Raw genomic sequence first — 13,154 nt, 5'->3', positions numbered from 1 at the left:
TTATGTTAGTTTATATTGATACTTTAGATCCCAAGCCATAACTATATTTCTTTCTTTTCAAAGAAATTGAAATATATTGTGATTTAAAGCATTGTATAATGGGGCACCTCGGTGGCTAAGCATCTGACTCTTGATCTCAGGTCTTGATCTCAGTGTTATGAGTTCAAGCCCCTCATTGGGTTCCACACTAGACACAGAGCCTACTTGAAAACAAACAAAATAAATAAATAAATAAAAATAAAGCATTGTATAATCATTTTTTAAAGCCTGTAAAGTGGTTTGGATTAGCTCTTAGACCCTTCTCAATAACTGAATATGACAATAATCTCTGTATTATTAGCATGAAAAAAGTACTTAACTGTAAGTACCTTTCTCATGTCTGATTTGAGCCACTGAATTCATGTTTGAGAATTCTACATCTTTGACTCCAAAATTCTCCCTACAAGTTGTTAGAAATATTTTTCAGAAAATATATACAATGTATAGTAAATATTTCATATATGATAGCTTCAATGAAGTTTAACAATAACATACATTAAATTTGTTCTCATAAAAATAGCTTATAGTATATAATTATATTCTTGGTGATATTTCAGAACTCTTAAAGTGCCTGGTATATACCTGTTTTATGGGGCAAATAACCATGAATCATGTGATTTCTTTCTTTCTTTTTTTTTTAAAGATGTATTTCTTTATGATAGACATAGAAAGAGGGACAGAGACAGGAGGAGGGAGAAGCAGGCTCCATGCCGGGAGCCTGACGTGGGACTCGATCCCGGGACTCCAGGATCGCGCCCTCGGCCAAAGGCAGGCGCTAAACTGCTGAGCCACCCAGGGATTCCCGAATCATGTCATTTCAATGCTACGTGAAAGGCCTAAAGAATGTTCTTAGGTGTGTACTATGTTTATTTTGAAACAAAATAAAACTGACTTATTAGAACCATATGAGACAAAGGAGTTGTCTTTAGACAAAAGACAAAAATATCTTAACCAATGACACTTAATACATGTTTAATAGCTTCATTACCCAGATGTTGGAGTAATAGGCATAGGTGATCACTGAGATGAGGAACAGCCAAGACTTTGATGTAAAAGTGAGATTTTTTTCATTTAGAAAAGAGAGGACAAAATAAAATGTGACCAATGATTCTCAGTATTTGTAATGAAGGAAAGGAATAGTTTTAAGATTTGACCATTTAAAAAAATTATTTCAGTTTCTGCCTTTACATTTCAACTTTAAAATATGTAAACATGTATAAATGGCCATTAAAAGATCTTAAAAGTAGGGTGCCTGGGTTAAGCGCCTGACTCTTGATTTCAGCTCATGTCATGATCTCAGGGTCGTGGGAAGGAGCCCACATCAAGCTCTCCATGAACGCAGGTGCTTTTTCTTTCTCTCTCTCTCTAAAAAACAAAAACAAAAAACTTAAAAGCATTAGGAGTTTGTGTGTGGACTATCTTATCTTAATTCTTCCTTGTGATAGTTCTACCTTTAGAAAAGGAAATTGGGGCAGCCCTGGTGGCGCAGTGGTTTGGCACCGCCTGCAGCCCAGGTCATGATCCTGGAGACCCAGGATGGAGTCCGTCAGGCTCCCTGCATGGAGCCTGCTTCTCCCTCTGCCTGTGTCTCTGCTTCTTTCTGTGTATCTCTCATGAATAAATGAATAAAATCTTAAAAAAAAAAAAAAAGGAAAGGAAATTGGCTGATCCCTTATAGCTATTTGCTATTTCCCAAGTATTCGCTAGAAAATAAAAATAAAATTTGTGGGGTTCCTGGGTGGCTCAGTTAGTTAAGTGTTTCCCTTTGGCTCAGGTCATGATCTCAGGGTCCTGGGATTGAGCCTTGCATTGGGCTTCCTACTCAGTGGTGAGTCTGCTTCTCCCTCTTCCTTTCCCTCTGTGATCTCTAATAAATAAAAAAATTAAATTTGAGTAGGAATGAAGGAAACTCCAGCATGCTAATGTATAGATGAAAAATGACTTTATAACAGGGGCATTTTTGGCAATTCAAGGCCAATACAAAGACAAAATTCCTGTAACTGTGGCATTTCTCCCTGTCCCAAACCAGGAGTCTGGTGACTTTCCTGCACATCCATTACCTCCATGTCTGGTATGGACCATTTGGATTCACAACCTCAGAAGAGCAGAGTACAGTGAAAATTCAGAGCTGGAGATCAGCCCACCTGGGACCTAGGCCCCTTCAGATACTAACTTGCAAGAACTCAGTAGTTCTTTACCTTACTTAGCTCAGGCTTGGTGTCATCATCCCACAAAGAGAGAGTAGAGTGTAAGACTTGCCTCCTAGAAAGAACATGAGGAGCACCAACCTTGTGGGTAAAGCTCATGGTACAACACACAGGATGTGGCCAATAGAGGGTGACTGTTTCTGTTACATTCAAAGAGAGTAGCCACTATCTTCCCTTCCCTCCTTTTCCTCATTGCCCATCAAAGTTGCCATTGTCTTCCTGGTGCACACTAAGAAACAGGTGTTGTTCAAAGCAAATTTGGGGCTCTCTAGGACTAAAATGTGTGTTGGGTGGGGGTGGGGGATTAGGGTGGGAGGTGGAGGTAGAGATTGCACACATTCCCATGAATGGAATATTCATCAGCCTGGGGCTTAGAGGCTGCCATATGTGGTCCTTTTATGATCTCACTGATTAAATTCCAAACCCTGTGAAAGTTGAGGCCTTAAAATTTTGCCTTCTCCAAGCAGCGAACACAGGGCTCAACCCCAAGTAATAGGTATTCATTCAGTGGTTGTGACCAAACCTTTCTTCATGACCCTAAAGCACAAGTCTCCCTTTCACCCATATGAGAAAGAAAGCAGCTACATGTTACTGAAAACAACTCCAATGACTCTTCTGGAACCCAGAGCACAAAAGTGTTCCTGTTTTCAACCACTGGATGAAGTATTTGTCCTAGAAATATTTTTAAACATGGGCTACCCAAAAACTAAGTTTTCTCATATTGGACATTTTCAGTTTGTACAAGATCTTGTGCCAGATTGTTTAGGAAGAGGCTGAGTTGTCTTTAATTGTGTTTAATTTTTTTTTTTAAGCTTTCATTTTTTAAGTCTGCTCCACACCAAATGTGGGGCTCAAACTAATAACCCCTAGATCAAGGGTCACACATTTTACCAACTAAGCCAGCCAGGCAGCCTAGTTGTGTTTGATTTAAATCAATAAATTGGTAGGGTATCTTTTTATCTTTAATATATGTAGTTACCATTCTTAGCATTCAACTAAGGCAGTTGACTATTGCTCAACTTTGAGGAAAATAACTTCTCTCTTATAGCTCTAGAATTTCTGTTATGTAGAGACAAAAAATAAAATTTTACTCATCTGAATTCAGTGATAATGATTCACAGTGACCAGGGTGGAAAAATTAACATTCTGAATGGTGATCTATTTCAAGTCTTGGAAGAAAGCTGATAATAGACATTCTTCTTGATCCCTGGGAGATAAAAATACCATACTGTGTCCTAAGTTGATTCCAGTGTTAGAGTTATTGCTTCAAATAACTGTTCTCCAGACTTCTAATTTAAGATTTAATGTTTAATTTTTTCTTGGTTTCATGGAATTTCGGAATGTTGAGTTGACAAACATTTAGGAACACAGTTCATATCTTTAAGAATGCCTTGTGTGATGTTAATCATACCAGATGGAGCAACTCTGAGAGTCAATTATGTGAGACTGAGTGAATCTTGCAACTGGGTATTAATTTTTATTGGTAGATACTGACAGATTGGTGTTGAAGGCTCCATAGCTGTGACACTTCCCACATTCTAACCTATATTGTTAAATAAAGTGATACTTGGATTGATCATGAAGAATTGTTTCCTCCCGGCTTGTGAGAGCTACTGCTGTTACTAATCAGTGAGCTGTAACACCTACATGAAGAGTCTTTGGGAAAAACAGTGTGATGTATGGTGTGAGGGCCGATTGTCAGAATATCCTTAGTTCGTTTTAGTCTAACTCAGGTATGCCCATAACATTTTCTAATGGGCATTTCTCCAAAGTCATCAAACGAGGACCATCCACACACCAAATCCAGTGGCCTTTGAATGTGGATGAAAGCTGATCAACCTCCCTCCAGCAACTTTTGAAACTCATGATCCACTCTGTTTTCCATCATCCTTCCTTGTTGGATTCTATTTCAACTTGTGTCTCCCTATTCTCCTGTTTCTCTCTCTTCTTTTCCCCCTTCCTGAACTCATCTTTCTCTTAGCATTACTCAAATGTGAATATACATCCCAGTTCAACCTTCAATCCCCTGGTTACAACTCCCTAAGATTGTATCTGAGAGTTTATGTTGTCTCAGCCACCCTTTTTATATGGTAGTTCCCGTAATCATCCAGACCTCTTTAGCTAGCTCTAGTCTTTGATATTTTTGCCCAGTATCTTCACTTAAAGTAGCTTTAGGGTACTTGAGCTCAGTGTATTTAAAAGTAAACTCATCCGGGATCCCTGGGTGGCTCAGAGGTTAAGTGCCTGCCTTCGGCCCAGGGCATGATCCTGGAGACCCAGGATCGAATCCCACATTGGGCTCCTTGCATGGAGCCTGCTTCTCCCTCTGGTTCTCTCTCTCCCTGTGTCTCTCATGAATAAATAAATAAAATCTTTAAAAAATAAATAAATAGAGGATCCCTGGGTGGCGCAGTGGTTTGGTGCCTGCCTTTGGCCCAGGGCACGATCCTGGAGACCCGGGATCGAATCCCATGTCGGGCTCCCGGTGCATGGAGCCTGCTTCTCCCTCTGCCTATGTCTCTGCCTCTCTCTCTCTCTCTTTCTCTCTCTCTGTGTGTGTGACTATCATAAATAAATAAAAATTAAAAAAAATAATAATAAATAAATAAATAAATAAATAAATAAATAAATAAAATAAAAGTAAACTCATCCTCCCTCTCCTCATTCTTCCTTTATCCAGTCTGACAGTCCTGATGTGGCAAGTGTAATCTGTATCTCTTTTTACTTCTCCCCTGAAAAATTTCCATTCACTTCCCTTTTCCTATAAAACAAGCCCCGGGCTTCTTATTCTAGGGCTTAACGGCCCTCCAGGAATTGGCTCTAACTTACTTTCTAGCTTTACTTTTCAGTTAAACCTGTGATCTCTTCTTTTACTATTTCACAACTATACCATAGACCAAGATTTACAAAACTCACCTGTCCATAGACTTCTAATGTGAACTAAGTGAAGCCCATGAGGGCAGAACCGTGATAAACTGAACAGTGTACCCTACATGGAAAGGGCAACTCAGCACTAAACCATGGTTGCCATATGAAATGTGGACCTGGTGTTGCCAAATCTTCTAATTTGTATGTTTGCTTCATTTTGTTTAAAGATTGATTTATTTATTTTAGAGAGAGCACAAGTGAATGGGGGAGGGGAGCAGAGGGAAGGAATCTGAAGCAGACTCCCCACTGAGCAGAAAACCCGACAGGGAGCTTGGTCTCATGACCCTGAGATCATGACCTAAGCCAAAATCAAGAGTCAGATGCTTAACTGATTGTGCCACCCAGGATCCCACACATCTTCTGATTTTTAAATATTGTCACATAAAAAAAATCTTTAAGGGCTAAACACGGCCCAGAGGCCACAGGTTTGTGACTCAGCCACAGACATATACACACAGTCACTCCTTTGCTCACATTTATTTCACCTCCTATCCACTGATTCTTTTTAAAAGTTCAGAGGTCAGGTAAAACCTCCCCTGGCATATTGGAGTTTCCTTCAGTCCTTAGAACATTTACGATTGGTGCTGCCCAGTTGAAATGTTGCCTTTAGTTCATTTCATGGGGATAAAGTCTCAACTCCCTAAATATGAGCTTGAAGCCATGGATCACTCTTGTGCATTTTTGTCTCTTGCCCCCAAGTTCCTTAACAAATGCCTTCTAAATAATCAGTTCTCAATTCTTGATTTTTCTTGGTTGATGGGTAGCACTTAGAGAATTGGGACAGGATCTAACTATTATTTTACAAAAGTAAAGAAATAGTGGTACTTACTGAGTGCCTGATGTATACCAAGTTCTCTGTTATAGGCGTTAGATACACTAATCTATTTAATCCTGACTATAATTCTGCTAGGTGTGGATATCATATCTACTTTATAGCTGACTTAACTAAGGCCCAGAGAGGTTCAGGACTATGCCTAAGGCTATCCAGGTAGAAATTCAGCTCTCTGATTCCCTTATACTTTTCACACTGTTTTCTAAGCTTCTCAGCAGGTTTAGCAGACACATGCATGAGCCACAAATGGGTAATAATTAGAACTGTGCCTAGGAGCTGAGAGCAGCTGAGGGCTGGGACAGCAGGAGCTCATGGGACCTGTCACCTCTCCGTGCCCCCCACCTTGACGTGCAAACATGACCCTTGGTGTGGAGAACGTAGGCAAGCCTTGTATTTATTAGTCCATGTTCCTTCTAGTGCCATGTTTAAAAGGTAGGATGTGTAATGTGATATAGTTCAGAACATAATTCCTGTTGTATTCAAATCATTCTTTCCTAAAGAATGATAGAATTCAAAAACCAAATTTTTCAAGTTATAGTAAAAACAGAATTCATTATTTGAAGAGTGCCAACCAAAGTCCTGTCATTAAGAGGTGACTTTTAAAATTTGATGTAGACACAGCATTAAATGAATAAGCATTTCTTATGTAACCAATACTGAAAAATAAAATTAGATCTCAAGATTGGGTCATTTTAGAATGGCTAAGCAATAGTCTGGTGAAATTGTAAAAATATGCAGAAATTGAGTGAATTTAAAAGCTGTGGTAAACAGCTGCATTTGAGGTCCTGAATATCACTTTCAGAAATGTAAAATAAACCAAGAAAGAAGCATAGCTCTTAATGGCCTAGCACTGTAACCTATGATTCAAACATGAACATTATTTTTTTTTTAATTTGTGCTTAATCAGATTACATGGCACATTTTGGCACTGCTTCTCAAAAAAATAATGACAAGTTGTAATATTCTGGGGCCAGAAACAAGACCTTTCAAACACAAAGTTTTTCTTAGCTTCTCGAAATAAAGTTTAAGTAGAACATATTTTAGAGTGCCTTAAATTCCATTGCATCTGAAGTAGAAATACAGGTGAAACAAAACTGCTAACAGTACTTTAGGGAATAGAGTCACTGTAGAAATGTTGAATACTCATGTTACCATACTTAGTTTAAGTAGCAACTATAGGCAGTCAAAATTTTTATTTGCTTTCTTGGCAATTCACTTACACCAAAAATAAATAAATAAATAAAAGGCATCAAGCTTAGACCTTTTGAAACATTTAGATCAGTTCTTCTGATTTAATTACATTTACATAACAGAACCCTATAAAAAGGATCTGTACCAAACCAATTACTAGTCCATCTGACACAACTCTAGGATGCTCTAGAAACACTTGTATTTTACAGAAATAAATGAAAGTTTTTAGTGCTTGGTACAGTAAAAATGAGAATGAGAAAATATTTTAATTTCTGCATAAAAGAAAAATACATTTAAGTAAAATCAAGTAAAAATGGACAATTCTTTTCTTATACCTTAAAATTAAAACAGTAACAGATGAGAGAGAAAAGTCCTGTATTAACATCATTATGGTGAATAGTAGATGTGAATTTTAGAGCCATTTCTATCAAAGCTTTAGATTTTGACTAAAATTTGACATATTTTATTTCAAGTGAACTTAGTGCTTAAAATTGTTATAGTATTTGCTTGACTGTTAGTAGCATGTTTCTTTAATACTGCAAGAGTACTACCTGTATTTAAAAAAGCCACACCATAAATATTCTTTTATTTGAGGAGAGTAGAGGGGATATTCCCAAAAGGATGGCTGAGTATTTTTGTCAGTGATGAGCCAGGAATTTGGGATTAGATTTAGTGATTGATATAATGAATAGAATTTCAAAGGAAAGATTTTTGTATATTAATACCTAGGTATTCAGAGAGTTTAAAAAGCAAAATGAATGTATGTTTTTATTCAGAATGTTAGTGTATATGGCAACTATGAATTTGTTTAAATGAAAGATACTTTTATGCGCAAAGGTGTTTCTCTGCCTAGAGTCTTAAATTACTGTTAATTAAGCACTATATAGTATAATAGATAATTATAGTGTTTTAATGTGGATGCCAGAGGATGTGCTAGTCTTTCTAAATGGCTATTGTTGGCTAATAGTCTTCAGGGTATCATTTATATAGCCATTGTGGTTCTAAAAATATCTCTGAATACCATGGGACAGGCTTTTTTGATACATGGCTATTATAAAATGCATTTTTATTTGAAGTGTGTCATTTTGATTATATCATTCAATTACTTTCACCCACAGCAAAAAAAAAAAAAAAAAATACCAGTGCTGGAAAAGAGTACGGGAAAGCTCTTTATATAAAGAAAAATTTCATATGCTAGTTAAATAGGGAAAGATTTGTATGAAGGGTATTGGGAATCTGTTCTTTTCATTAGGATTTTTAGCTGTTCAGTAAGATTTTAACTGGAAATGTTTTTATGTAGCCTCGTTGTTTTTATTTTAATTAATATTTCTATGGCAGGGAGATAATTAGGTAAATGCTGTTGAATATTAAATATGGTAGTAGCTTAGGGGAAAGCATTTCTGGGTCAAAGCCCTTAACAAAATATTGTCATATGTGAGCTCATTAATTGAATTGAATGCCAAATGGCTTTGCCACCACACAAACCAGAGTCTGAGAGTCACTCAGCCTCATTATCCAAGGCTGTTCCAGAATGGAATGACTGGTTATGTCAGAGTTTAATGGCATTCTTTTTCATCTCGGTTGCTAATGGAGTAAATTTTGATTAGAGAGTAGTTCTAACTCCTTAAATAAGCTAAGTGTAAGAACATTCAAAAAGAGTCTGAACCTATGTTACATCAAGCATTCTGAATGTTGACTGTGTGAGGTTCTCAGGGCCCTCACCTAGTGGCTTATGCCTGTCATTGGTTCTGATCTGTAAGGGCCCCACAGAGAAACCTAAAGTAGATTCTTGACTATTCTGTGGTTCTGGCTGCCTGTATCTAATATTGAATGCAAAAAAGACTCAATTTCTAATGAGACAAGAGAAATTGAGGCTTCTCATCAGCCAAATTTTAGTACAGAGCAGTGTTAGAATTTGTGAACATCGCTTGTTCAGTAGTGTCCCAGAGTAATAGTTTTCAAGCTGTATTTCAAAATATCTAGGGGATTCAGACACTATGCCATTGTTTGATTTTTCTTTTTTCTTTTTAAGATTTTATTTATTCATGAGAGACAGAGAGAGAGGCAGAGACAAAGGCAGAGGGTGAAGTAGGCCTGAGTGGGACTCGATCCCGGAACCCTGGGATCATGCCCTGAGCCAAAGGCAGACATTCAACCACTGAACCACCCAGGCATCCCTGTTTGATTTTTCTTGAAGCTATCTTAAAAACTGGGGTGAAGGACAGACAAAGCTTCCTAAATACATATTTCGAAGTTTTTCAGTGGGATAACCAGGTAATGAACTGATGCTGCCAGATTAATTTGGGGGGCAGACCTTATAATACAGCTTCTCTTGCCTTCTTGTGCATATAAATATTTGAAACTCCATGGAGGGATCCCTGGGTGGCGCAGCGGTTTAGCGCCTGCCTTTGGCCCAGGGCGCGATCCTGGAGACCCGGGATTGAATCCCATGTCGGGCTCCCAGTGCATGGAGCCTGTGTCTCTGCCTCTGTGTGTGTGTGTGTGTGTGTGTGTGTGTGTGTGTGTGTGTGTGACTATCATAAATAAATTTTAAAAAATTTTAAAAAAAAAGAAATTCCATGGAATCTGCCTGTAAATTTGTAAATCACATTGGTGGTCACAGTTTACCAGTAACTTTTGTAAACAGGGCTGTTAGGAGAGAACTAACTCTTAGGTCTTCTGTGCTTCCTGGCCATGGATGTGCACTCACCCTAAATTGTCCAATGAGGGGGGCCTGGGTGGCTCAGTGGTTGAGCGTCTGCCTTCAGCTCAGGGCATGATCCTGGGGTTCTGCCCACGTCACGCTCCCCTCAGGGAAGGAGGGAAGCCTTTTCCCTCTGCCTGTGTCTCTGCCTCTGTGTCTCTCATGAATAAATAAATAAAATCTTTTAAAATTTTTAAAAAATAAATTGTCCAACCAGCCATGTTCCCACAGTTACTTACCTTTCCCTTCACACACTGTGCTTTCCCTTCACACAGTTCGAGTGTAGAGATCTTTGTTTATGCCTAGCAAGGCTCAGACACATCTGTTTGAGAACTTGCTTTGACAAGTAACAGTAACATGGAGCAGCGATTGTTAATGTATTGATTGCAGTGCAATACAACATTAGAAGTGTAGGCTTACTATACATTATAGGTACCATTTGATAAACTTACACTGTTACTTAGTATAAATAAGTAAATGTCTTTGGAAAAAAAGCTTACTTAATACTCTTCACTAGCATCTCTGGTTCATTTCACTTAAGGGCATTTTGCAATTAGAAAGCAAGGGGTTTCTTAACATTACCATTTGCAACTGCTTATTTGCATAAATTGGGATTATTGATGTTCTAGAATCAAACAAAACAATTAAGTGGGGACAGCTGATAAAGGACTGTAGCTGCCATTCACTAACCTCTTTATATCAGAGTTTTATGTTCATAAACATAGCCTTGTTTCATATTGATCAATATTTATAGCAAATGTTCTTGGTTATTTCTAAAAATTCTGGGATTTTTTTTTCCAGTCTTCAACAGAGCTCTATATGGGGCAGTTCTCTCTACTTACACACTTAGTATAGTTCTTGGAGAGCATAAATGCTATTGTGTATACAAGCTCATTATTCTTACGACTGATAAATTACTATTTCAAATGACTAGAAATTTGATGTCCAGGATGTAAAAGACATGAAAATGAAACTATATAGTAAAATGAATTTTAAATTAAGGAGGTTGGATAAAGACTATTATAGCAAGAGGTCTACTTTGCATCCTGCATGTAATTTTTTCTATCAATTTGGAAATTATATTGGGGGGGTCAGAGTTTACCTCGTTAGCTGTTGCGTATTATACATAAGCTGGACTTTTCCAACAATACTCAAGGTCAAGAGGCAATAAAAATCAAACCTGTTTTTGTCAGTTGAGGAGGTAGGGAGGGGATTGGGAAGGAGTATATTGTGCTACTTTATACCTACGCCCTATTTTTAACAGGGCCTAGCTCTGTCTCTCTCCACAGCAATAACAGCATCACCCACCATTTTCCCAACTTCTTACGAATGCATTTGAGAAAGAAAGGTGAATGGCCTTGGAACCTGACGTGTATCCTCTGAGTTTTATTATCCATTATTCTTGCCCGAGACTTAGGTAAATGGCTTTAAAAAGCCTTAATTTATTAGAACATGCAGGCTTCATTCCCTGTAGGACTGGAGATATACCCCAGAAATACTACAAAATTTATTTTTAAAAGGACATTATTTATGCATTGGCTTTCCATTACATCTTTACCCACAGAAATAAAAGATGTTTTAGAGAGCAAAAAAAGATGATAAAAGTTGTAGATTTAGAGAGCCTTGCATCAAAAGATAATCTCATTGCTTGGGGTATTCTGTGTACAGAGTTGGGAAAAAAATCTTAACTTCAATAAATAATGTATAATGTGGCTAAAATTCTCCCATCCTAACCCCTTCCACACCCACCGCCATTTATCATATTTCTGCCACACACTGTTTGAGAGCCTGGATAAGCAGTTGCCCTTCTGATCACTGGTTTGCTTACCTTGTGTTTGTTTTTCTTTCTTTGCAGAGACCCTCCTTGATGACTTCCTTCTCACGTACACTGTCTTCATGACAACTGATGACTTGTGCCAGGCGCTGTTGAGGCAATATCCTTCATTAACTTCAGGATGCTGTGTCGGCTTCCTCTCAGACAGATGTCTCGCATTAGGAATTAACTGCCTTTCTTAATTTACTCAGCCCCTCTGTAGAGTGTGGATATGTTAAATATTAATGTAATGATGTCCAAGGTAAAAGATGAAATGAGACAGAATAGACAGGGAACTGGAAAGCAGGGCTGCTGTTTTCACCTTCTAGGTTGCAGGTAAATTGTACTGTTTGTATTGTTTTCTTCAAACGTAGGTCTCAAGACTTAAGAAATCTGGCGGTAAGTTTGGCCCATGGGGTTAACCCCACAGTCAAGAGGTTGAGTGTACTGGCAATAAGTGAACCTGTAAGACAATCAAGTGCTTAGTGTCGGGGCACTTGGACAGGAAATGTATGTACGTGATACCATGTTTCTCGGCAAGTGTCCCGGGGCCAGATGAGCCGTCCCCCACATGGGAAGTCTAAACTCTTCCCTGGAAGCAACTTCTATCTTTTCAGAAGCTTTGTGAAGACATGCACTGTTAGAATGACGGATGTGGGGATCCCTGGGTGGCGCTGCGGTTTGGCGCCTGCCTTTGGCCCAGGGCGCGATCCTGGAGACCCGGGATCGAATCCCACGTCGGGCTCCCGGTGCATGGAGCCTGCTTCTCCCTCTGCCTGTGTCTCTGCCTCTCTCTCTCTCTCACTGTGTGCCTATCATAAATAAATAAAATTAAAAAAAAAATTAAAAAAAAAAATAGAATGACGGATGTGATTAGAAGGTTAATGATCAGTTAAGGAAGCTTTATGATTTGTTACATTAGCTGGAATGATGCAACAGTTGAAAGGCCAAAAAGCCAAGTTAATTGACTCAGTCTCCCTTGACTCCCAATGTTCAAGGAAGATGCTTCAGAAGCATTTAAGAAGCCTGTTTACTGTCAGGTGTTTATCAAACCAAACTTGAAGGTTCCACCAGAGCCCCAGTGAACATTTTTAGGAAAATGGAATATTTTTTTCGGCATACCTGAATTTTATTGACCCCTAATGGAAATGGTCTTGGTAATATTCTTTTCCTGTTAAATAATTGTTACATTTCTCCCCGACTTTATTATAGCCTTTTCCTGCTTGAAAGATTATCTTAAGACTCCGTAAAGGGCATAACTGAAATAAAATATTTCTTAATAAATATATAAAGTAGAAATTGTAGTTACTTGTTAGTGCTTTGCTATGTTCATATGGCCATTCAAAGCTACAGATCTTGTGGAACTTCTTCAAACCAGTTCATAAAATTCATCTTCAAACATTATTAGTTTTGAATTTGGAGTATTTCAAAACCAGATTT

The 13,154-nt window shown here is 38.2% G+C and overlaps 1 protein-coding gene across 1 annotated transcript in view; it reads left to right on the top strand.

The window, feature by feature from the left end:
• The window catches only part of RAPGEF5 (Rap guanine nucleotide exchange factor 5), a 230,116-nt gene that overhangs the window by 170,908 nt on the left and 46,054 nt on the right, over positions 1-13,154 (top strand). Inside the window, exon 12 of the mRNA XM_041727416.1 lies at positions 11,757-11,835. Coding sequence (XP_041583350.1) covers positions 11,757-11,835 — 79 coding nt within the window. The remainder of the gene's footprint in view (positions 1-11,756; positions 11,836-13,154) is intronic.

The sequence above is a fragment of the Vulpes lagopus genome, chromosome 13 (genome assembly GCF_018345385.1).
Source record: "Vulpes lagopus strain Blue_001 chromosome 13, ASM1834538v1, whole genome shotgun sequence".
NCBI lineage: Eukaryota > Metazoa > Chordata > Mammalia > Carnivora > Canidae > Vulpes > Vulpes lagopus.
Note: the sequence above shows the minus strand (reverse complement) of the source record. Positions and strands in the feature narration are given on the sequence as shown.